This window comes from Balearica regulorum, chromosome 17 (assembly GCF_011004875.1).
Source record: "Balearica regulorum gibbericeps isolate bBalReg1 chromosome 17, bBalReg1.pri, whole genome shotgun sequence".
In the NCBI taxonomy this organism is placed as follows: domain Eukaryota; kingdom Metazoa; phylum Chordata; class Aves; order Gruiformes; family Gruidae; genus Balearica; species Balearica regulorum.
The window spans coordinates 16,331,876-16,356,404 of NC_046200.1; the positions used below are offsets into that span (position 1 = coordinate 16,331,876).

The following is a 24,529-nucleotide window of genomic DNA, read 5'->3' on the forward strand; positions in this document are numbered from 1 at the left end:
CATCAAACTCATTTACTCTTTCCTCGGTGGAGGGATCCCAGGGCTAGGAAGGTGCTCGGGGCACCAGCCCAGACTCCCTAATCCTCGCCCAAAGGATGCTGCCCAACTCGTGCCTAGTGTGATGGAGGCTCCACATCCACAGCGAACCCCCGGAGGTGTGTGGCCCTCAGACCCAGCTCCACAGGAGAAGCACACTGTCCTTACACCCTTCCACAGCTCCTTGGATGCAGCCAGCACTCGGCAGGAGATTGATGCAGCTATTTAGCTGCATCTGTGCTACCGCATGGGAGATGGTTGGGGTGTCCCCCATCCGTGCTTTCACCATACAGCTATCGGATGTCCCTGGAGCTCAGACAAGCTCGTGCCACCTCTTGCAGTGACCATTAAGCTGAAAAGCCAGCTGGCACGGGGTGATGGTCAAGGGAGCCCTGGTCCCTTGCTGTGCTGTCAGGCTGAGGAGGCTTATTGCCCAGGTTGCCCCGCTGGGCTAGGGGTGTGGGACCGCTGCGGGTGGCCAGTGTGTCCCCCCGATTCCCAGCTGTGTGCTTACGGTGGGTTAACCAGTGGCTGCCACTGTTCAGGGTCGTGCTCCCTTGGCCCTGTCACTGCAGGCACCGCTTGGCTCCCATGGGTCCCCATGTGGCTCCCAACACGTTGGTCCAGGGGCTGTTGGATACCCAGGACTGCCAGACGTGTGGAGATGCCAGACCCCCAGGACAGCTGGACCCTGGGGCTGTCACACACCTGGAGCTGCTGGATTCCAGGACAACCAGATCCCAGGGCTGTCGGGCACCCAGGGCTGTCGGGCATCTGGAGTTGCTGGATCCCTGGGTCAGCCGGATACTGGGGCTGCCAGGCACCCAGGGCTGCGGGACTCCTGGAGCTGCCAGATCCCCAGGTCAGACAGGTCCCAGGACTGTTGCACATCTGGGGCTGCCAGGGACCCCAGGCACCCGGAGCTGCCAGACCCCCGGGACCGCCGGCCCCCGGGGCTGTCGGGCCCCCGGAGCTGCTGAATCCCCCGGCCAGCCAGATCCCGGGGCTGCCGGACTCCCAGGACTCCCGGGCACCCGGGAGCTACTGGACCCCCGGGCTGAACTGGAAGCCAGGGCTCGGCAGCCTTTCCCTCCCTGGGAAACCCTCCGCCGGTTCCGCGGGGCTGCCTTACCCGGTAGAGACCCCCGGGACCGTCGGGACCGTCGGGGCGGCGCTGCCCCGCGGCTGGGGAGGCGGCGGCCGGCGGCCCCCGGAGCCTGGCCCGCCGTCAGGGGAACCAATGCGGAATTTCCTGGCTGGCGGCGGGGCCCCTCTCGCCGCTGCCGAGAGGGGCGCGGGGGAGGCGGCGGCGGAGCGCTCGCACTGCGGCTTCCGCCCGCCGAGCAGCAGCCGGGGCAGGGCGGGCACCGGGCACGGCGGAGCCGGGAAGCGGGGAGGGGTGGTGGGGGGGGGGGAGATCGCCCGGCCCCGTATGGGATGGGCCGGGTCAAGCCGGGCCCCGCCGCTCCGACGGTCATGGCGGCCCGTGGGTTGCGACCACCCCGGCGCGCCCGGGCCGGAGCCGCGGTGCTGCCGCCGCTGCTGCTGCTGCTGGTGCTGCTGCTGCTGAGCCGCGGAGCCGCGCAGGAGCTGAGCCCCCGCGGCAGGAACGTCTGCAGGGCCGGCGGGTAGGAGCGGCGGGGCGGGCAGGTGTGCCCGGGCGGGACGGCACCCCCCGAGCCGCGGTGCGGGGGCCGGGGCGCGGTGGGGTGCGGCGGGGCTGGGGGGGGGGGGGGGGGGGTGGTGGTGGAGGGGGGAGGTGGATAACGGGACCCGCCGCTCCCCTCCCCCGGGCCAGCTGCGGCGCTGGGCGCCTTCCAAGACAAAGTCCGGCTTGTGCGGGGCTGCGGCGGGGGGAGCCGGGGAAGGGGCGAGGAGCTGAGTGCGAGCGGGGCCGGGAGCTGGGGGGCCGGTCCTGATCCCCGGGCGTGCTGAGGGGAGCCGGTCCTGGGTACGCTGGGGCCGGTCCTGCGCCCCCTTGGGCCAGTCCTGCGGCGGGGAGCCGGTGCTGAGTGCCCCGGGGCCGGTCCCACACCCCGCAGGGGCCGGACGTGTTCCGGGAAGCCGGTCCTGGATGCCTCCGGGGCCGGGCCTGCTCCCTCCCAGGGCCGGTTCTGCTGTGGGGAGCAGGTCTTGAGTGCCTTCGGGGATCGAGTCGTGCTGTGGGGGGCCAATCCTGCATCCCTGGGGCCGGTTCTGCCGTGGGGAGCCGGTCCTTGGTGCCTCCGGGGATTGGGTCGCACCGTGGGGGCCCCCTCCTGCATCCCCGGGGCCTGTCCTGCGCCCCCCAGGGCCAGTCCCACTGCCGAGTCTGGGCTGGCAGGATGCAGGATGCTCTGGGTATCCTGGCGGAGCTGCCCCGGGCTGCTTGGGATAGCAGAGTTGACAGCTCCAGGACCCTCGGGTTTGGCTTCAGAAAGTGGGTGCTGGCAGTGCTCGGCTGTCCCAGGGAGTCACATCCTGCCTGCCCGGCTGGGGGGAGGGCCCTGGGCGCTGGCACTGCCTTGTCCCCGTTCCCAGTACGCTCCGTGTACCACGGGTCGCTTTGCAGAGCATCACCTGGGGCCAAGCTTCTCCACAGCACTCGGGCTTGGTGCTGGCCAGGCTCTTTGGCCAGGCTGGCCCCAGCAAATCACCCACAGCCGCTGCCCCCCCGGCTAGGAGAGCGGGATCCCCTGCGCTTTATGGGGGGCCCAGGCCATAAATGCACCTTTACATCTCGCCTGTGAGGTCAGAGGAGTCCACAAGGAAAACATGTGCTGCGAGCCAGAGGGGCCCGCATAATGGCTCCATTCAGCAGGGCTGCGGGGCGCTGGTGCCCCCTCCTCAAATTACAGGCTGAGTTTCCTAAGGAGGCATTTCAGGAGCCAGAGCGGCCGCAGCTCCCGGCCCCGTGCCGTTCCTCGCCAGGGGACGATGCGGGGAGCGGTCCCTCCTCGGCTGGCCGTGCTCTGCCGAGCTGCTTCCCAGCAAAACTGCCACCGCGCCCTGGGGTGGCAGAGGGGACATGAGCAGCGTCCCTCCCTATTCCTGGTATCCTGCCCTGGGTGCTGAGGATGGGGTGCCTGGGTGCTCCCCCTTGCACAGGGACCCCCCCCCCCCCATCCCCGCTGGATGGAGGTGGAGGAGATGCTGCACCCAGCGCCGCAGGGCTCGGACTCGCTCCCTGTGCCCCCACCGTGGGTGCCGTGAGGCACTCGCTGGCCAGCAGGACAGGGTGTACGGGATGGGCAGGTGGTGGTGCCCATCCTCCCATGGCGAGCGGGGCCTGAAGGCAGCCTAGGAGCCGGACAAGGTGGGAAGGGGACGGTCCCTAGGAAGCTGAGATGACATTTGCATCATTTTCCACCTCTCTCTCACCATGCAAACCCTTCTGCCCTCCCCGCCCACCCCCATCCGTACTGTGCTGCTCCCCTCGGCATGGAGGACACCCCGTGTGTCACCACCCAAACCCACCTCGGTGGCCCCAGGCGCCTGGGGCAGGTGCTGGGGGTCCTGCCCTGGGCTGGGGGCTGGGGGCAGCCGGGCTGGACGTGGCTTGGGGAGGACATCCCAGCGTGTTTCCCCCGAGCCCAGTAAAGCTGCTGGTTGGATTCTTGGCCCGGTGGTTGTGTGAGCGCTGGGCTCTGCCGAGCGCATCAAGGCATCCCTCGGCGATGTCGGCCATGGGTTTTGGAGGACCTGAGACGAGGATTCTGCCTCAGCCTCTCCTGTGTCCTCCTGAGACCCGGCTAGCGGGTAGCAATTCAAGGAACTGTTTAGGGCAGGAGAAAAGGGCATATTTGGGGGCTATTTGGTGTTAAAGTTTTGTGCACTAAACGCAACTTGCTGCTCAATTTGAAACTCTTTTATAATCAGTTACAAGCCGGCGTGACCCTCTCCAAAGCTGCTGTTTGAGGTGCAGGCTGATGAGAGCCCTGCGCGCGTGAGCGTTGCTTTGTCCCTGTCCTGCTCTCACTAATGCTCTCCTTTGGCAATCTTTGGGAGTTTAACTTATTTTTCTTTTCTTTCTCTGTCTGAAGGGTTTCCTTTTGCATACGTGATCCTGCGCCTGCCTGCACCAGGGGATCTCTGTCTTTACCTGCACCTCGAGGCTGGGTTTGGGTTGGGGAGCTGCGACTGGCATCGGCTGGGGGGAGATGCCGCTGGCTGGGGCCCAGTGGTCCCAAGAGCCCCGGTGGCACCCAGGGATGGGTGACATGGAGAAAGAAGGAGCTCGGCGCCGGGGTGATGCTCGGGAGGAGCTGGGGTGGGGAGCCCTGGGGACAGCCGCGTGGCTGGGGGAGGTGACGGTGCTGCTCTGGCCTTGGGGACACGCTGCACGCCCGCAGGGCTCCTCTGCAGCTCCGTCCGGCGGGCTGAGAGCGGGAGGTCTTGCCTGGGACCACGGGCAGCAGCTCCCACCCCAGCCCTGGGGTCTCGCTCCTGCTTTTGGGGCTGTGAGCCTGCTCCTCATTAACTAGGAGGGGGCTGCTTTGGTCCGGGTGAGGGGCTGTCCCTCCTGCCTCGGGAGTCCCCTCCGTAGCTGTAGGTAAAGATGTCCTTCTGGGGGCAACGCGGGTTATTAATCCACAAGAAAAATATTCTGCCTCCGTAGAAACCCCCGGAGCATTTGCAGAGGACCTATGTCCCGCTGAAGCTCGGCGTGAGCAGGATGCGGCCATGTGCCGAGGGCAACGCTGGCGTTGGGCACCCGTCCCTGCCGGTCACCGCTCCGGCTCTGCCCACGTCCCCGCGCCTTTTCCTCCACATCAGCAAAGCTCCCAAGCCCCGGCCACAGCTTCGAAGCAGCTTTTATTTTGTCTTTTTCCCAGCATTTGTAGTGCTTTGAAGAAAAGAAAAAGAAACAGAAAACTTGTTTACACCAGGCACATCTGCGGTGGCATGTCCGTGTGGGTCAGGAGCGAGCCTTTAAACACATCTCCCAGTTATCCCAGTTGCAGTGGTCGCAGGGCTATGGAGTGAGCCCTCTTGGGAGGAGCTGAGACCATGGGAGATGTTTCAGACCTGACGGGTGCTGGGCACCTCTGCAGCCAGCACCGACCCTACCTGGGGCTGGCTGTGCTCGGGGACCAGTCCCCGCACCGCACTGGGAGCACCAGTTACCCAGTGCTGCATCCCGGCTGCCTCTCCTTGCAACGGGAGCGAGTTTGTTTGCTGCCAGAGCCGCTGAGCAGCGAGGCAGGGGATGAGCGGAGGGGTGCGGGATGCTGTTGGGCATGGTGAAGGAGAGGTTAGCTGTCGGTGAAAGGATAAGGACGTATCCTGCGTCCGGAGAGGTGGTGGGTGGGCTGGGGTCCCGGCTGGGGGTGGTCACGGTCCCACTCGCCGCCTCCGAGCTCACAGCAGGGGAAGGATTTTCCTTCCTGCCGCCGTGTTGCAGCAGGTCCCAGCTCCCCGCTGTCGGCTGGGGGCTCTCATCGCAGGTGATGCTTTTTGGGGCGTCATCTGTGATGCCCGTTTTGGTGGCCAGGCCGAGCTGTTCGAGGGAGGAGGTTTCCCAAGCGGAGGAGTTTCCCCTTGCAAACCTGCGACGGTTTCATCTAATAAAAACCACCAAACACTGAATTTCTAAAGGTCGGAGTGGTGAAAGCAACCCCAGGTGGGACAACGGGTGCTTTGGCCGTGCCGTAGGAGGGTCCGGGCACCACAGACCCTTCCTGCCTGCGCCAGAGCATCCCGACACAGCTCGCGGGGCTTCGCGGGGAGGGCGGCCTGAAGCATCTTGCAGAGAACGTCTCCAGCCCCCCCGATCCTCAGGGAGGTGGTTTGGTGGTTGACCCCCGCTTTGCCATTAACGCCGTGCATCCCCTCGCGTGCTCGGCCAGAGCAGAGCCCCCCACGTGAGCGCCGGGGTCCCTGTGTGGGGTGTACACGCCGGCTGCCGTCGCAGCCTCTCGCGACCGCTTCGACGGGCTGAATAGATGGAGCTATTTTGGGCTCCGGCTGCAAGGCATTTTTTCCAGGCCTTGAATCATTTTTGTGGTTCTTTTCTGCCTCCTTTCCAATTTTTCACCATCCGCCACGAAAAGGGGGATGCGATGCTCCCGGCTCGGTTGTGCGGGTGCTGCCCGCCGAGGGGCCGGCGGTGGGAGCTGCGTCCAGCCTCCCCGGTACCCGCGTTTGGCCGGGGGGCTGCTGGCAGCTCCCTCCCCGGCCCCAGGACAAGGCGGTCTGGCAGCCAGACGTGGTCCTGTGACTGCGCTGGGTTTTGAGCGAATACTTCCTCTCTGTCTCCTCCTCCTCTTCTGCATTTGTTACATATAAAAAGGAAAAGAAAAAAAAAAAACAACAAAAAAAAGAAAAACGCATTCCAGGCTGTGACGCCGGACCAGCCCGGGTAAAGTTTTCCTCGACTGCAGCGTCCGCTCAGACCGTTTATAACCCTCCAGCATTGCTTCGGTCGCCGGCAGGGACCAGGCGGTGTGGGTCGCCCCAGGGATCTCCCTGGGGATGAGCAGGGGTCCCCCGCCCGGGGGTTCCTGCGGTGGCACGGCACGGGGAGCGTTTTCCCCGCGCCTGGGTTGCCGCATCACGAGCCCCCAGCCGCTCGCTTGGGGGGGCGGTCACTGACCAGGCGTGGGTGAGGTGTCCCTGCTTAGTGCCCCCATGTCCCATCCCAGCGGGGAGCTGAGCGTCTCTGGCTGAGGGGGTCCGAGCCCCCATCCTGGTGTTGGCCGGGGTCAAGCTTGTGCCAAAAATGCTTTGTCTGATGATCCCGTGCACGCTGCTCCCTGGAGGTGGTGGCACTCCAGGACACCCGAGGGCTCAGGGACATCCCAGCCGCTTGCAGTTGGCATCGTCCAGCTCCTGCGTGAGGGATGTCCCTGGGCTGTGCTCCAGCCGCCCCGGCAGGGCGGTTCCAGCCTGCCTTTGGGGTGCCCTCACCAGCGAACCTGGGGTTTAGGTCGTGTTCGGTCTCTCTGCGGCAGCCAGCCAGCTGCGAGTGGACACGCGGGTCCCTTGAGCTGCGCTGCCCAGCGCTGGCAGGACAGGGCTGAGCCCAGGGGGCACTTGCTGCCCCGGCACCCGTGGGGGGGTTACAGGTGCTGCCGGCACCCATGGGCTCCTTCCCGGTCCGCTCCTGGCTCCTGCTGGCACCTCGCATGGAGGGTCTGTGCAGGCAGCGGGGTGCAGGCAGGCAGCGGAGAGCAGCAGGGTGCAGGCAGGCAGCAGGGTGCAGGCAGGCAGCAGGGTGCAGGCAGGCAGCAGGGTACAGGCAGGCAGCAGGGTGCAGGCAGGCAGAGGAGAGCAGCAGGGTACAGGCAGGCAGCAGGGTACAGGCAGGCAGCAGGGTGCAGGCAGGCAGAGGAGAGCAGCAGGGTACAGGCAGGCAGCAGGGTACAGGCAGGCAGCAGGGTGCAGGCAGGCAGAAGGCAGCAGCAGGGTGCAGGCAGAGCAGAGCAGCATGGGGATGTTGGCGTGCGGGTGCAGCCACCGCTCACCGCAGCACCCTCCTGAGCGGGGAGGTCCAGCACCCAGAGGAGACAAGCCGGGGGCCTGGCTGCAGGCACCATCCCATCCCATCCCGGGAGCAGGCAGCTTTGTCGGAACCTCAGGGGCAGAGCAGTTGGTTTTCCCCTGGGACATTTAGAGCCTTCCCCTTTTTTCCCAGCTTTTGGGGGTCTTTGGGATTTTTTTTTGAACAATAATGGTTGCAAACGTGACTTTCGTTGTTTTGTCGCTCCTGATTAATGGGAGGAACTGGTCCTGTCCTCACTCCCAGTGCCCACGGGAGCGCCCCCGCAGACCTGTGCTCCCTGCACGGCAGAGGAAGAGCCGACAGCTCTCCTTGCCCCATGGGGTGCAGCAGCCCCCAGCCAGGGTTCAGCTGACCAGGAGCGGGACCTCTCACCATCACAGCATCGGTGCTCCCGGTGGGATTTTGGGAAGGACCAGGACTTTCTGAGAGTCATAACCATTTGTGGTGGGTTTTTTTCCCCTGCAGCTCCTCGGTGCTCGTGTGCTGCCCAGGATGGAGGCAACAGGGAAGCGAGTGTTTAATAGGTAAGTACCGGCATTTTGCTTCATTGGACGCTGCTCATCTGCCCATCCTTTGCTGAGCCCTCCTGGCCTCAGCACTGCTGTCAGGGGCCACCCTGATGTGCCCCGCGGTGGGACGCCCCTGTGCCGGGGACCTCTGCCTGCAGCCGGTCCCCCCGGGGGGATGCTGGAGCCCGTCCTACCTCCCTGCGGTGCTCGAAGCCAGCAGCGCATGGAGGGAATGGGTGCTGGCCGCAGAGCCCAGCGTGGGGTACCCCCTGCCCCCACAGCGATGCCCTGGGGTGCCCCAGCCCCCTCTGGGCTCCTCTGCGGGGAGCATCACCCCCGCTGCCAGGCTGCGGGGTTTCTCTCTGTGCCGGCCAGCTTTGGGTCTAAGGATCTGGGGGTGCTGCTCTGGGACCCAAGGGACAGCGAGGTGTCCCCCGGGGTGGAGCGTGGGGACAGGGAAGGTGCAGCTGCAGGGATTGGACCCAGAGAGTTCCCACGGGTGCTGCAGCAGCATGGGGAGCCCAGCCAGAGCCGCCGGCGGAGGAGAAGCCGCCAGGACCAGGCACGTGTCCTTCGCGGCCCCGCTGGGGAGAGGCTGCCGGGGCAGGCAGGCTGGCAGGCAGGGGCCACCGAGCCTGCAGGCAGGGCAGCCCCAGCTGGGGCCACGCCAGGCGTTACAGCTCTTACCGGGGGCCACAGCGAGCCCGGCACGGATGCTCAGCAGGAAGCCTCGGGAGCTCTCACCCCCTGCACCGCCGCCACGATGCAGGTGGCTGGTTTGGGGTTCCTGTGCTACTCCCCGCAGTCTCGGGCGGCCGCGGGGCTCGCCTCGCCCCAGGAGAGCCAGGAGGGCTCTGCGCACCGGCCCGGGGCGTCAGCAGTCTGCAGCCGGCAGCCAAGACCACGTAACCAACTAACCCACCGTGCATGAGCCCTCGTAACCGCTCGCTGCATGAGTGGGGTGTCCGCGTGCCGGGAACAGGACGCGGTCCCTTCGGCGTGCCGGCAGGAAGGGAGAAGGACAGGGTCTGCCAGGACAGCGGGGGGAGGACGGTCCCACGAGCGAGCTGTCCCCATCTCCTTGCCCCCCCCAACCTGCTCTAACCGTTAGACTCACTGCTCCTAACCTGTGTGATCTGTCTATTTTAGGGGTTTCTATAGTATCCATCACCGTAGGTCTAAGAACTCCCAGGTAAGGTGGATGGGATGGGTGGTCTGCTCTCCCTCTCCCAGTGGCTGAGGAGACTTGTCCAGGGCCACGCGGGATCTGCCTGCACCTGCCTGCACCGCGGTGCTGCCCGTTCCCTGTCCTGCGCCTGCCCCGCTCTGGGCATCGGCCCCAGCGCAAGGTCCCCGCGGCCGGGGAGGGGCCAGTGGCCTTTGGGGGCTGGTGGCCCGCGCGGGAGAGGCGGTGGCAGGGGTGGCAGTGACACCGCTCTGGTCCGTAAGGAGTGCGGGGAGGGGGGACGGGCGGACCGTGCTCGTGGCTGCCCGCACACCCCCCCGCACCCCACGTCCCCGTTCTCCCCCCGCGCCTGCCGGCAGCCCCTGCCCGGCGCTGAGCGAGGGACGCTGCCGCTGGGCGCAGGGCCAGGCTGGGCTGCGGGCAGGAGGCCGGTGGCCGGGATGGAGCTGAGCTGGGTGGCAGGAGGCTGAGGACAGGCACAGGGCTGAGCTGGGGGCAGGATGCTGGTGGCATTGTTCTGGCGAGGGTCCCGTCCAGCCTGCCCGTCTGCTTGCCAGGACGGTGACGGTGCCGTGGCTCAGCAGCACGCAGAGTGCCACCAGGCACCTCTTCCCCTGCGCCACGGGGCTGGGGGGGTTGGGGGAGCGGGGATGAGCCTGGCAGCACTCACGCTCACGCCTGCCGTCTGTCCGTCCGTCCAGCCGTGTGCGAGGGGAACTTCACCTGCAAGGAGAACGAGGTGTGCGTCAGGCCCGGCGAGTGCCGCTGCCGACATGGCTACTTCGGTGCCAACTGCGACACCAGTGAGTACCGGCGGGTGCCCACGTGTTCGCCGGGGTGGCCCTGGGGTGCTCGCTCGTCCCGGGGTGACTTTCCAGAGCAAGAGCATGAGGGATGGGGCTGCAGACGCTCTTGCTCTGCCCTTGCCTGTCGTCCCCTCCCCGGGCTTTGTCCCCCGGCATTGTCCCTTTGGAGGGGTCTCCTCTGAGACCCAGTGCGCGGGGAGGAGGAGGGACTGCGGCCGAGACGTCCTGTTGGGAGTGGGGGTGTCCACTGGTGCCCGGTGGTGGGGTTGTCCCACGGGCAGTGCCAGGGCTGATGGCTCTGCCCACAGAGTGTCCCCGGCAGTTCTGGGGTCCCGACTGCAAGGAGATGTGCAGCTGCCACCCCAACGGGCAATGCGAGGACGTGACGGGCCAGTGCACCTGCAACCCCAACCGCTGGGGTCCCAAATGTGAGAACATCTGCCTCTGCAAGCACGGCAAGTGCGACCAGAAGACGGGCAAATGCACCTGCGAGCCCAACTGGTGGGGACCCCAATGCTCCAGCTCCTGCTACTGCAGCCACAACTCCCAGTGCGACCAGCAGACGGGCAACTGCCTGTGCCAGCCCGGCTGGTGGGGCCGCGGCTGCACCAACCAGTGCTCCTGCAACAACTCGCCCTGCGAGCAGTTCACGGGGCGCTGCCAGTGCCGGGAGCGGACGTTCGGGCTCCACTGCGAGCGGTACTGCCAGTGCTACAAGGGCAAGTGCAATCAGGTGGATGGGACCTGCACGTGCGAGCCGGGCTACCGGGGGAAGTATTGCCGCGAGGCGTGCCCAGCTGGCTTCTACGGCCAAGGCTGCAGGAGGCGGTGAGTGGCCAGACCCCGCTGGGCCTGACCCGGCACCGTGGGCTCAGTGGGAGGTGGCGGCAGGAGGTTTCGGGGGTGCTACGCCAGGTGATGGGTCCCCCCTCGGCCATCGTAGGTGTGGGCAATGCAAGAGCCAACAGCCGTGCACCGTGGCGGACGGGCGCTGCCTGACCTGCGAGGCGGGCTGGAACGGCACCAAGTGCGACCAGCCCTGCTCGCCCGGCTTCTACGGAGAGGGCTGCGAGAAGCTCTGTCCTCCCTGCAAGGATGGCCACACCTGCAACCACATCAACGGCAAGTGCTCCCATTGCAACCCGGGCTGGATCGGAGACCGGTGAGTGTGGGTGGGTGCGGGGCTGGGCCCCCGTGGAGCGATGCCCACCCTCCCTGCTGCTCCCTGCCCGGGGTCCGGGGGCAGCTGTGGGTCTCCGCAGCCAGGAGAGGAGGGAGGGGTGGACCGAGCCCGCTGGCACGGCCGTGGGACAGGAGGGAGCCTGTGGGACCCCCGCCCCATGCCCCCAGGTAACGTTGGGCGCTCGTGGTAGGGCTCAGCGCTGAAGCCGGGGTGCTTCCCTGCAGGCTCTTCTGCCCAGGATCGGGTCCAGGGCTTTGCAGCATCCAAACGGGGCTGACAACGCGCAGCCCCAGCTCCCTGCCTGCAGGCAGGAGGGTGGGCGGGAGGGCTGGGGGGAGACGGCAGGGTGCCCGGGAGCTGCGGGTGCTCCAGCCGCCTGCCCTCATCCCTCCCCAGGTGTGAAACCAAGTGCCGGAACGGGACGTACGGGGAGAACTGCGCCTTCGTCTGCAGCGACTGCGTCAACGGCCAGTGCCACTTCGAGACGGGCCGGTGCCTCTGCCACCCTGGCTCCCACGGCACCTAGTAAGTGAGCCACGCTTCGGGGTGCGCCCCGGGGCACGGGTGATGCTCGGGCATGTCCTGCCCCCGTGGGTCCTACGCAGTTCCCAGCCGAGGGGTTTCCTGCAGTGGAAGCACTCGTGGGCAATAATTCAGATGCTTTTGGAGCGAACGGCCGTGCTCGTGGAGCCGGTAGCAGCAAGGTAACGCCGCGAGAGAGGGATTCTGCTTTAGGAAATGGCTATTTGGCAAAAACAAATGCTGTCGACAAAACGGTGGTTTGGGGTTGGTTTGTTGGGTATTTTTTTAAGTCCAGGGTAGAATTTCTAGCTGAGAAGAGAGAGAAAACCACATCCCAGAATAGCAAATAGCTTCACGGGCATGGCATCCGTGGGGTGCCCCTGCTGCGAGCTGCGGCTCTGGCCAGAGTCTGCCGCACCCCAGGGAAGAGCCCCCCAGTCCTCCCCCTGCCCAAGGAAGGGGCACAAGGGACGTCGCCGTCCTGCTCGCATCCCCTGGTGGTTTTTTCCAGCATGGAACTGAAATGCTGTTTGAAAAGGCGAGGAAAATGATTCCCACCCGGCCGGGGCATGCAAACAACTCCCCCAGGTCCTGCCGGGTGTTGCTCAGATTTTCCCAGCAATTAACTGGCTGGTTAATTAACAAGGGTGATGGCAGCAAGAGGCACTTGGAGCTCGCATGCTGCCCGTGCCAGCGTTTCACTCGGGGCCTATAAAGAGGGAGCGTTCGCATTTCAGGTGGGGGGTTTTGGGGCTTCGCCAACTGCTCGTGCTGCCGGAAGAGCCAGCTGGGCACCGGCACCCGCTCAGGATGCCCGTGCTGGGCATCGTTACCACCTTCGGTAGCGAAGGGGGTCCTGGTGCTCACCGGGGGTGTGCGGCGGCGATTTCGGCACGGCACCGGATGGCAGCGCGTGAATTAAATTGTCGCGAGGTCCCGGTGCGGCGCTGGGGATGCTCGGGATGCAGCCCTGGTCCCAGCAGCATCCCGGAGCTGCAGCCGCGGGCTGAGCTGTGCCATACAGATGCACGCCAGGCAGGCTCGGGGACTTTCTTGGTGCTTGGGTGGATCCCTGGGACTGTGCAAACTAATGTTTTTGTCAGCAGCATGTAATTTTGTTGAAAAGGGGACAATTTCTGCGAGGAAGGCAGAAGGGATGTCCTCGCAGCTTTACATCAGGACGATGCTAAAGGAAAGGCTGCTAAAATATTTATGGTGTGCACAAAGCAGTTTTTCTCCTCTGCATCATTCGCAGAGGTGTCGAGATCCTCTTGGAAAAAAACCTGCCCCCTCTGCTCTCCCAAAATCTCAGTTTGGGGCAGAGATGTGGGTCCAAGCGGTGGGGTGAGGGCTTTTGCATTGCCGGGGGAATTTCCCTGCTCTCGTCCTGCCACGTTTGCTGCCCCGGCGCAGCTGCTCGGAGCGGCCGCGGGGGCTCAGCGCCTGTCCCGGCGGGCACACGGCGCCTGGCGGGCATGAGGCTCGGCCGGGGCGGCACTTTGCATGTCAGCGGAGTGTGAAATGGGCTGAGCCGCCTCCGGGCACGGCGCCGAGGGCTGGGGGGCAGCTGCATCCCGGGGTGGGGGAGTGGAGCCCACTGGCTCCTTACGGCTGCAGCTGCTCCGGCCGGGATGCTGCTGCCGGCAGAGGGTTCGGTGCCCAGCAGCACCGCTGGCGTCCCCCAAATCCATCTGGGTCCTGCACCGTGGTGCCTGTCCCACGGCGGGGGTGGCAGGTTGGGTCAGTCATGCCAACACCGAGAGCCCTGGTTGCTTTGGCGTGTGCCTGGCACGTGTTTTCCGTGTTCGAGCCCCTGATGCTCGCGGGTGGGTGCCCGTTCACGTGTGTCCCCATCTCCTCGGTGACACCGCCGGGGAGGTCATCTTACCCGTGGTGAAATTTGATGCTGGGCTTAGCTGAACCGGGAGAGTCTGCCTTGACACAGTGGATGCCTCAGGGCCGCTCAGTTGTTTTTCCTTCTTGGAGGCCAAAAAAATAAAAATAAAATCAATCCAGGCACCTTCCCAGCTCGTGGCCACCGTGGCCCTGCCCGGCTTGCCGCTGGGCTGAGCTGGAAACCCCGCGTGTGACACCAGGGTGTCTTTAGATGTCACCACTGGCTTAACGACTTTTCGTAATTACTGTGTCTAATTGCGAAGCCCCGCGCAAGGAGCACCGTCTGAGCTCCAGCCGGGCCAAATCCCCTGAGCGATGGGCGAAGCGGGGGGGTGGGCGATGGGCTCCTGCTCCCTGCAGGGTGCGGGGGGGGCTGTGTCGGAGCAGGCCGGAGATGTGCCCCCCCTTTTCCCTGGAGCACGGAGGGTTTGGCTGGAGGAAGCAGCCCAAGGGCCCCCAGCTCGCTGTACCGGGAGGGGGGCGGGGATGCACCGCTCTCATCCAGCCCCTGCCCTCCAGCTGTAACCTGACTTGCCCACCCGGCCGCTACGGAGCCAACTGTGCCGAAGCCTGCGGCTGCCACGACGGCGCCTGCGACCCGCTGACGGGCGCCTGCCACATGGGTGAGTGCCGGCGGGCACGGGTCGGGCTGCCGGGCTGTGTCGCGGAGCTGGCCCCGGCGTGGAGCTGGCCCCGGCACGGAGCTGGCCCTGGCGCTGAGCTGGCCCTGGCGCTGAGCTGGCCGGTTTTGCCTTGCAGAGGCCAACCAACGGATGGGGGTGATCGGGGCGGGAGCCCTCCTGGCGCTGCTGCTCATCCTCCTGCTCTCCCTGCTCTGCTGCTGCTGCGTCTGCCGCAAGAAGGACGAAGCCCGTGGGTGAGTGCCGGGGCCGGGGGTGCTCTCGCCGGGCTCTGCTGCAAAGCCTGAGCAAGGGGGGGAGCTAAGGGTCTGGGGACAGCTGGGGACGTCAGTGAGCGCTGCAGGGCTGGGAACAGTGGGGGGATGTGGGGATCACGCTGGGACAGCGGCGCTGTGGGGAAACTGAGGCAGGGCAGCGCTGCCTGCCTGGCACCGTGTGCCCTGCACATCCCTGGGGTCTGAGCAGGTCCCGCCGCATCCTCAGGGCAGCACCCAGCTGGGGGGCCGATGGAGGGGCTCGGGGTGAGCCCTGCCTGGGGACCCCCTTTCCCTTCTCCCTGACTTTGTTTCCCTCCCCTGGGCCATCACTTCCTGGAGACCCACCAGGTCCCTGCCATTCTGCGGGGGGCTGGAGCTGATCTGCAAAGGGAACCCTAAAATACAGCGAGGGCATCGAGACGTGACCGAGACCCCCAAACAAACCCCTGGGCCGTGGAGCAAGACCTGGGGGGGTGACGGGCTGCGGCACTGCCAGCTGTCCCGCACAGGGACGTTCGGGGCAGGGAGCGAGGTCGGGATGCCGGCTGCATTTCGGCAGCACTGGGTGACATCCCACCATGGGGACAGGGATGGGGACAGCCCCATTCCAGGGCAAGAAGGCTTGTGCTGCTCAGCAAGGGATGGGCGGGCCACAGGAGCTCCTCCGGCTGCAGAGAAAACCTCTCCTTGTGCCGCCGGCCACTGCATGGGAATTTTCCAGAAGCCTCCCCTTGCAGCCCTGCCAGCTCCATCCCAGCCCAGCACATCTGGCTTGGGGAGCCTGGGGGCTGCGTGTAATTATCCCGCAGATAAAAGCACAAACACGGCCCCGCGCGGTGAAGTATCGCACAGGAAGAGGGGAAACGGCTCGAAATTGATTCCTCTCTCCCGGTGTGCCCGGACCCCCGCAATGTCCCCAGACAGCAGGGTCACCCGTGGTGCTGTGCCAGCGGCGGTCCCTTGCCGGAGCATCCCAAGGGACTGCCGCGGCGGCGGGCACGTCGCAGGTTGCCTTGCATCGACACGCGAAGCCGTTCGCCCCTGCGGCTGCAGATAATTGCTTGAAACGTCGGCCCCAGGAGGCTTCAAAACCAGAGAGCAAATAGAGAGAAGCCACGTGTTTGTTTTTGGGTTGGGATGATTTTTATTTTTTTGAACGATTCAGGGTCTTGGCACGGCATCGCGAGTGTTTTGGGGCCGGGCTACCGACGGCCACAGCTGAATCCGGCCCGGCCGTCGTCCCCTGGCCCTGCATCCCGGTGCGATGTGTGCACCGGTGCCTGGGGCTGGCAGCAGCCCCAGCAGGTCCCTGTGCCCCGGGCACCCCCTGCCCTGAGCCACCCCGGGCTCTTCCCCCGAAACCCCTTTGCACTGGCAGCACCCCTGAGCTCCTGACTTGCTGTCTGCCCCCGCGCAGGCCGTCCCCGCCGCGGGGCGGGTGCCGGTGCCTCTCTGATGGGGCTTTCTCTCGCAGCTCCAGCCAGGACCCGGCAGCAGCCAAGAAGCCGCCGAGACGCTTGTGCGGGCGTTTCAGTCGGATCGGCATGAAGCTCCCGCGCATCCCCCTGCGCCGCCAGAAGTTGCCCAAGGTCGTGGGTAAGGTGCTGGGGTTGGGGCAGGGGGAAAGAGCCAGACCCCAGGGGCTTTACTCCTGGCAGGGCAGCGCGCGTGACTCACAGCGTCCTTTCCAGCCCTGAGCGCAGGGCGGTGAGCACGGCAGAGCCGTGACGGGGACGCGTGGGTCCCTGGGACCGTCGCGATGCTTGGTGCGAGCTGCCTGGCTTGCAGGGGCTCAGTCCTTTCTCAGTCTGCAGCTTCTGGGGCTCAAAGCACATCGTTTTGCTTTGCGAGGGGGTGCCTGGTGCCTGGAGCTCTGCTGGCTGTTTTGTGAGGTTTTTCGGTAGAGGAACGGTCCCCGTTGTGGCAGCAAAACGCCTCGTTTGCCCTTTTGGTCCCAGTCCTGCCCCGGCTTTGCGTGGGGCCAGAGCACCCATGCCAGAGCCCGCCCTGCTGCCATGAGCAGTGGACATGATGAGGACAGAGGGGCAGGGACTCTGCGTCACCTCCCCATGCTGCCCGGGCACAAGCTGGGCTCGTAGGGGGCTGCTCGCACCTGGCAAAGCGCCTGGCCCAGGAATGTCAGGGACCTCGTGCACCCAGGCAGCTGGGGAACGCTGTACCCCGCACACGCTGAAACTTCCCTGCGCTCACCCCAGTGCAAGGAGCTGGGGATGTGCTGAATAAACCGGGTGGCAAAGGCAGCCCACCTCACCCTGCGCTGGCAATGGGGCTCAGCCCTGTGCCCCCTTCCCCGAGCCCAGCGCCTCCCGGGGCGGGCAGTGCTGGCGGGTGCCCCAGACGACCGTGTCCCGGCACGCAGCAGCTCAGCGTGAGGCCAAATCCCCCATCCTGGGGGGAACACGGCGGTGGCCCCTGTCCCGGCACGCCATGCCCAAGCTCCAGCTTCAAGGGGCGAGGGGGCACGACTCCTTGCTGCGTGGGGCACAGCAGAGCCCTGCCCTGGAGCAGGATGCGCCCTGGCCGGAGAAACATTCCTGCTGCAAGGATAACAGAGGCCGTGTTTGTGGAAGGGGCCGGGCAGGGCTTGGGGAGGACAGAGGGTGCCTGTGTGCGACGAGGGCGGGGGGGGCTCAAGTGGGCTGCCTGCGCCTTCCCCACGTTGGCCTGGAGGCAGCTGGCTCCCACCCAGCTGCTCTGTGTAAACAGGGCGGCAGCAGCCCCGGGAAAGGCTGAGGATGTGGTGCCGGTGCCAGCGGGATGCTCAGGATAGCACTGGTGCCAGAGGGGTGCTCGGGATGGTGCTGGTGCTGGAGGGATGATGAGGATGGTGCTGGTGTCGGAGGGATGCTGAGAATGGTGCTAGTGTCGGAGAGATGCTCAGGATGGTGCTGGTGCCGGAGGGATGCTCAGGATGGTGCTTGAGGGATGCTCAGGAAGGTGCTGGTGTCAGAGGGATGCTCGGGATGGTGCTGGTGCTGGAGGGATGCTGAGGATGGTCTCGGGTCCTGGCAGGCTGGGGTTGTTCCCGGAGCCTTTTCCTGGGGTTGGGGTTGTTATTTCTCCGGGGGGGGGATGCTCTGATCAGAGCTTGCCTCATGTTCATCGTGTTAGCCCATGCGGCACAGCGGAGCCGGTGGGGGCTTCGGCAGCTCCTGGTCCCTCCAGTGCATGATCCGGAGATGCCCCCAGCCCCCGCTGGGCCTGGGGACCCCCGGGGTGCCTGTGGCAGCTGCACCCTGTGATGCCCGGGGGCAGCAGGGCCACCTCAGCGTGTGGCTCCACCTGAAGCCGTGGTGGCCGGTAGTGGTGGCACAGGCCGCCTGTTCCCCGTGTTGGTCCCGCCCTGGCAGGAGGGTCCAGGGGTTGCTGAAACACCTCGTTGCAAGCGCCAGGTCAGTGCTGGAGGTGCTCAGGACCCTGTGGGGATGTCAGGGTGAAACCGGTGCTGGGCAGAGCTGAGGACACCCAGTAGATGGTCACTCCGGGTTTGCTCGCATCCTTGCAGAGCCCCCACCGCGGCCGTGCCGGTCCTGGCACCGGGTGGGTTTTCCCTTCTGGGCTCAAACATGATCATAGTCACCACTGGCGAGCACAAGCCCACGCGTGGTAGAGCTTCCCCAAGTGGTGCAGCAGGTTTTGAAGCCCCACCGAAGCTCACCGGGTGCCTGGAGCCCCGGGTGCCCCCCTCGAAAGCTGCTCCCCAGCCTCAGCACCGGCTTCTTATCCGCAGCATCTCGCAGGGGGTTACCCCTGAGCTGGCAGCCCGCGGTGCCAGGGTTTGGGCATCCCTGTGTGCCTGGGTTTCACGGGGTTTGCTTGCCCGGGATGTCAGCGGTACCAGTGTGGGTCTTGTGTGTTGCCTCGTGGATGCCAGGGCTAACCCAAGCCCTGCACCGCGGGGTGCCCACTCCTGCAGCCCAGCACCGCATCCCTCTCGTCAGCCTCGAGGGTGACGCCGACCGTGGGGAGCTCGGGGTGAGCGGGAGGAGGTGGTCAGGAGGGCTGCGGGGTCACCCTCCCACAGCCCCGCTGCCGCTCCTCACCGCTTCGTCCTGGTCTTGACACCGATCGGTCGCCGTGCGCATAGGGCTGGGGTCAGCACCATGGTGCTGTGGCTCCAGCAGGTTTCAGGGAGAAGCAGCAGGAGGGGACCCATGGGAAGCACCCACATTTCTCCCAGCCCCATCAGCCTGTGATATATCAGCCGGGGAAGGATAAATCCCAGGGGACAACACAGGAGCCCCCGAGCCCTTCTCCGGGTGCACTGAACATCCTCTTTTTATGCTTTGGCTGTATCCCGGCTCTCCTCCGAGTCCCCGAGACGCCTCGTGGCCGTGAGTCCCAGCCACTTGTCACGCCCCCTCTCAGGAAGCATCTCCCTTCATCCGCTTCCAGCCGGCTGCTTTTAATTTTCCCTTTTTGGTTTTTATTACAAGGAAAGCCATGTTGAAACTGCCGCTTCCCCCTTGCCAGGCCGTTTGCTCTTTAAATACCGCTGCTTGCTTTTTTTTTTTTTTTTTTACTTTCTCGAAGAAGCCAAACTATGCAGGGATGAGCGTGCATCGCTGCCATCAGTTTAATCACCCTGCATCTCTAAAGCCAGGTTCCCTAATAAAGAATAAGTGTTCCAGTGGGCATCCCAATAACACTCAGAGTTATTTTATTGTAAAACAGGGAGGTGATGCGAGAATCAAACAGCCTGAGCAGGAAATTGCAACGCGACTTAGCTGGTTGGGATGTGCAGGCAGAGGGTACAAACACCTGGAAATATCTATGTACAGCGGCTGTGCGGGGAGAACCTGCCCTGCGCGCTGGGTTGTTGCAGTCCTTGCTGCAAAGCAGGGCTCTGCCTGGGCTCCAGCCCTTGCCACCACCCCGGGAGCGGGACGGGGACAAGAGCATCTGATGCTGCCTGGCTCTCTGGGAGCGTCGGTCCCCTCCACCCAGCTGGGTGCTGCCACCGTCCTGTGGGTACCCCGAGGACAATGCCAAAGCTGCAGGCACCCAGAAAAGGACCGTGGGGTGCGTTGGGACATGAGCTTATCCAGTAAAAAGCCTTAAAAATGATCAAACAGAAAAAACAGTCCAGACAACTGTCACTGCTCAGCTTTTTTATTTTTAACACCAAGTTTTTCCTTTCTGGTGGTTTTCCTCTTCCACTTGGCTTCTCTGTGGGTGGACCCCACGGCGGAAAGGGCAGTGTCAGGGTGAGGGTGGATGGTCCTCCTCAGCTCCAGGATGGGAAAGCTGTCAGAGGGATTATGAAGTGACAGAATAGGGAAAAAACAGCACTGTGCATCCCCCTGCTGAGGGCATCACTCCTTCTACCTCCTTTGGCAGAAGCAGAAGGAGAAGGAAAATGCGACCAGTGATGCCAAAGTGGAAATTAGTGCAATTAAAGCCAGCATTTCTTTTCCCAGGAAGGGGACAGTCCTGGATTTGGGCAGCTGGAGACCTGCCTTGGAGAGGGGGATAGATGGGAGGTGTAAGGCTTGCACAGGCTCTGCTGTCCGCAGCCACTTGTCCCCAAGCATGGGGGATGCCGGTTCACGGCCTCTGCATGCAGGCGCTTGGCTGGGGGATGTGGGGGGGGATGCGCAGCGAGAGCTGTCCTCGTCCATGGGACACTGCCCCCGTCCCCAAGACCCACCAGCAAGTTGGGCAGGGGCAGCTGTGCAGCATCCCATCCTCCCGGCCAGCACGGGGGCGAGGGGGTCCGGCAGGGCGGGTGCTGACAGCGGTTCCTCCCCCTCGCAGTGGCCCACCACGACCTGGAGAACACCCTGAACTGCAGCTTCATCGAGCCGCCCTCCGTGGTGGAGCAGCCTTCCCCGTCCTGGTCGTCCCGCGGCTCCTTCTCCTCCTTCGACACCATGGACGAGGGGCCGGTGTACTGCGTCCCCCATGAAGGTGAGCAGGGGCACAGGGCACTTCCCAGGGCACTTTGGGGCCATTGTCGGTGGAGAGGTGTCACCTCCTGCTCGGTGGAGAGATGTCACCCTCGCGCAGTGGGGACCGTGTCGCCCTGGCTCCTTGTGCCCTGGGAAGGGGTGCAGGTGCTGGTGTTGCCTCCCGCAGGGTTTCAGAGCTCTGTCCTCTGGCGCTTGCTGCTCTGGGGTTGTTTTAAGAGCCCTCTTGTGCTGGGATCCCTGACCGGGAGGAGGGGACAGGGGGAGCCTGGGGACACACCGGGGGGGAAACTGGGTGGGATGCTGTCCCACCGTGCTGTGGGAGCATCTCGGTCCCTCCCCTCCCTGGGCACGTCCCTGCCTGACACCCCCGTGCTCTCCTCCCACAGAGAGCGTGGGCGACAGCAGGGACAGGGGGACACCCGCCACCCCCGGGGACAAGCTGGTGGCCCCAGCCGGTGGGGAGGAAGCAGGCGAATACACCTTCCTGAAGGAGACAGGCTCCGTCAGAGCCTTCCCGGCCGACAGCAGTGAAACGCCCCTGCTCAAGTCCTCGGACAGCGAGCGTTCCTCCTGCGGCTCGGGCTCGGCCAGCGCCGCGCTCTACGCCCGGGTCGCCCGTCTCTCCAAACAGTCCAAGGAGGAGGAGGATGCCGTCACGGAACCCCGCAGCCCCGGGAAGCCGCCATCCCCAGAGAGGACCAAGCCCCGTCCCCCGGACCCAGCCACGAAGCCCAAAGTCTCCTGGATCCACAGCAGGTACAACTCCAGCCAGTCCAACTCGCTGCCGGCACCCAGCCGGTCCCCGGAGCGAGCAGCCGCCCGGTCCAGCAGCCCCGAGCAAGGCCAGGGCTTGGCCAAGAGGAAGAGGAGCCCGAGCGAGACGTCAGCCAGCGTGCAGGGCAGAGTGGAGGAGAAGGGCGGCACACGGAGCAAGGAGAAAGCACAGAAGCAACCGAAGGAGCCTGGCGTCCCCGAGGGCAAAGCCAGCCTCACCGGGGAGCCCCAGTCGCCCTCCAAGCCCAAGCAGAGGAGCAAAGCAGGCTCAGAGCCAACAGAGAGCATCAATGGGGCGGTGCAGAATGCCTTCCGAAAGATGGGCGCCTTCCAGCCGGAGCGGCGGGTCGGGGACAACAGGGATGTGCCTCGCAGCCCCAGTGCCAGCAAACCCCGCTCCGAGCCCCTCCATCCCCACCTGGCCTCCGAGCTGGCCGCCCAGCTGAAGGAAAAGACTCAGAGCCTCAACAAGGCGGACGGAAGCACCCGGGCAAACGGGGTGGGCGCCCAGCGGGAGAAGCCCACCCCTCCACAGAAAGCCAAGCGCTCCGCGGCCGCCGGCGGCCAGAAGACCAGCAAGCCCCTGCTGCCCACCTCTCCCCACCTGCAAAAACTGATCCCCGGGGCAGCCGAGCCAGTGGCCGGGGAGCCCAAGCGGGTGGAGAAGCCAAGCGCCAGCAGTGGCCAGGACCAGGCTCTCCCCAACGAGCAAGTGGCCAAGAAAACCCCCATTAAAAAGCCTCCCAGGAAGAAGAGCCGGGAAGCCAGCCTGGAGCAACCCAGAGCAGCCACCGTGCCCGCTCAGGCAGTGCAGTGACCGGGAGCCGGGCACTGGCCCCGTGCTGGGAGGAAGGACGTTTGCCGGCATGGCCAGCGGACGTGGAAGCCTGGACCGGGCAGGGGGCACTGGAAGAGCCTTGAGCCTCCATTTCCCCCCCCCCCCATCTCTCTGTTCCCTTTTTGTCCTTTAGTCTCCCCTGCCCCAGGACCTGGTCCTCCCTATCCATGCCCTGCTGCCTGCTCCCTGCCCGGGTCTGGCAGCTCACCCTCCCCGCACAGGGCAGGACCGCAGGGAGCCAGCTCGGCCACCGACCCAGGGGGGTCTGTGTGTGGCATATCCCCCCCACTTTTTTATAGCAGTATTATCGATCGCATAAGCAGCGCTTGTTGTACTAGACGTACCCACGGTATATTCTGCAGTAACGGAGCCGCTCGCTTCCCGCACCCCACTCCGGTCTGTCGGGCTCACGGTGCATGGGAGAGGGAGGGTGCTGCCGCTCGGTGCCCAGGGCATTGCCGGGGACGTGCCCCGCGTCCATCGTTGGCAGCAAACCCCATGCCCCGGGGCCCTGGGCTCCAGGTGCAGCTCTCCATTGCTGGTCCCGCTGCAGCTGCACTGTGCCTGGCGTGGGGTCGAGCTGGTTTCGACCGATGCCACCCTCCCCTCTGCCCCTGGGGTTGCTTCTGGCCAGGAGGAAAGCACTATTTATGGCCGGAGCTGGACAGCCTTCGGGGTCCCGTGTCCCATCCAGCGGAGTTGGAGGGATTAGTTTGGTACGACAGAGCCTGGCACCTCTGCAGAGCGCTTTCGTAATAAAAATGTATTTCTTCCATAGCCAGGTGCCGTCTCTCCGTGCCCCAGGCTCCCTGCGGGCGGGCGATGTGCCAAGCGTCACCTGGTCTCGCTCGGGTGCTCAGCGCGGTCTTGAGCAGGATGCAGTGGGGAGATGGTAGGTACAGGCAGGTAGGCAGGGTGAGGAGGCAGGTCCTGCTGTGGCTGCTGCTATGTGCTCGCCTGGCAGCAGAGACCAGCCCTGGGGGCAAGATTCGGAGCCCCTCATCCCCCAGTATCCAGCGTCCTTCCCTAGCCCAGCAAGAGCCCCGGGAGAGGGACCGGTCTTGTGGTCAGACCCTCCCCAGCGTAGCCAGAATTGAACCCTGGGGCTCAAGAGAGCTCTGGCTGCTGGGCACAGAGGCCACCCCTGGCTGGGTGCTGGGACACAAATGTGTGGGGACACGGGGGGGCTGGCAGTGAGGTGCAGGGCTCTGACCCCAGCTTTCTAACCCCCCTGCCAAGGGGCTGCCAGCCGGGGCAGCATTTGGGCTCTCCACAGAGCCCCGGGCACGGTGCTGCCACGCGGCAAATCCGGGGCAAGGCCAGAGGCCAGCAGAGATGGGCTTTCTCCCACATGGCTTCTGCCCGCAGTTCCGGAGCAGTCCTGCCTGCAATTTGCCTGTGCGCTGCCTGCACAGTAGCTAATCTCTGCGTGCATTTTGCAAGCTCTCTGCCTGCTGCCTGTGCTCTGCCTGCTCTGCCTGCGCTTTGCTCGTGCTCTGCAGCCTGGCGCAGTGGACTGAGGGCAGCAAAGCCCTGCCTGCCCTGCTGCTGCCAGCGCTTGCCCAGGGCCTGCTGCCTGCGGGGCTGTAGATGCTGGGTCCTTTGGGGCAGCAGCTTTGCCTCTGCCAGGCTCCTTCAGCCTCAGCCAGAGCCTCCGCCAGCCCGTGGGGCCACAGCACCCACCACTCTGCGCTAGTGCCCACCGTTGAGCCATCCTGAGCTCTGCCCACAGTGGGGGACGATGGCCTAGGAGAAGACCACCAGACCAAAAGTCCATCCACAAGGCAATACCAGGTGATGGAGGCAGCTCGTGGACACCAGGATGGGATGAGACCACCTGGAACCAGGACTGCAGCCAGCACAGCACAGCACTCGGGAGGGGACGGCACTCCGGCACGCTCCCTGGCATCACTCAGCATCATGAAGCTGGAGCTGGAGCCAGCACTGGCTGGAGAAGCATCATCTCATAGCAAAAAGCTGAAGAATAAAAGGAATTGGACATCACGCAACTTGTTGGTGTTGCTTACCAGACTCCTGGTCACCTTTCAGAGTTCCTTCATCTGCCTTCCCTTTCCTTCAGGTTTTACTTGGGAAGATGAAGGACAACGGCTGAAACTACTCCTGGGACATCACGCAACGCATCTCACAGTGCAGTAACAGGAGGTGATGAATCAGCTCAATGTCACCAAAGTCACAACAGAAAAATGGGCACACTGACCCTATGAAATGGCATCGAAGTCCCTCTCCCTCTACCACAGAGGCCACAGGAGAAACAGAAGAGGCTTCCAGGAGGCTCAGATAGGTCTGGGAGAAGGAAAGGAGTCAAATTCAGGCAATAAAAGTGCAAAAATAAATAAAGAGGAAAGAAGTTGTCACAGACATCGTGCGGTCCTATACAAATCTCTTCACATCAGCACTGAAGAGCATTTGGGGAGAACAAGCCATGATGATGCTCATGATGGTGA

At 64.8% G+C, this 24,529-nt stretch overlaps 1 protein-coding gene across 1 annotated transcript; it reads left to right on the forward strand.

Moving 5' to 3' along the window:
- The first annotated feature begins 1,453 nt into the window (after positions 1 to 1,453).
- Positions 1,454 to 22,837, forward strand: SCARF2 (scavenger receptor class F member 2). The gene is made up of 11 exons (XM_075769275.1): positions 1,454 to 1,664; positions 7,985 to 8,043; positions 9,916 to 10,017; positions 10,329 to 10,848; positions 10,964 to 11,182; positions 11,600 to 11,728; positions 14,141 to 14,244; positions 14,381 to 14,498; positions 15,994 to 16,115; positions 20,298 to 20,450; positions 20,839 to 22,837. The coding sequence occupies exons 1-11, from the start codon at positions 1,474 to 1,476 to the stop codon at positions 22,041 to 22,043; spliced, it is 2,922 nt and encodes a 973-aa protein (XP_075625390.1). The 5' UTR covers positions 1,454 to 1,473; the 3' UTR covers positions 22,044 to 22,837.
- Positions 22,838 to 24,529: the final 1,692 nt, after the last annotated feature.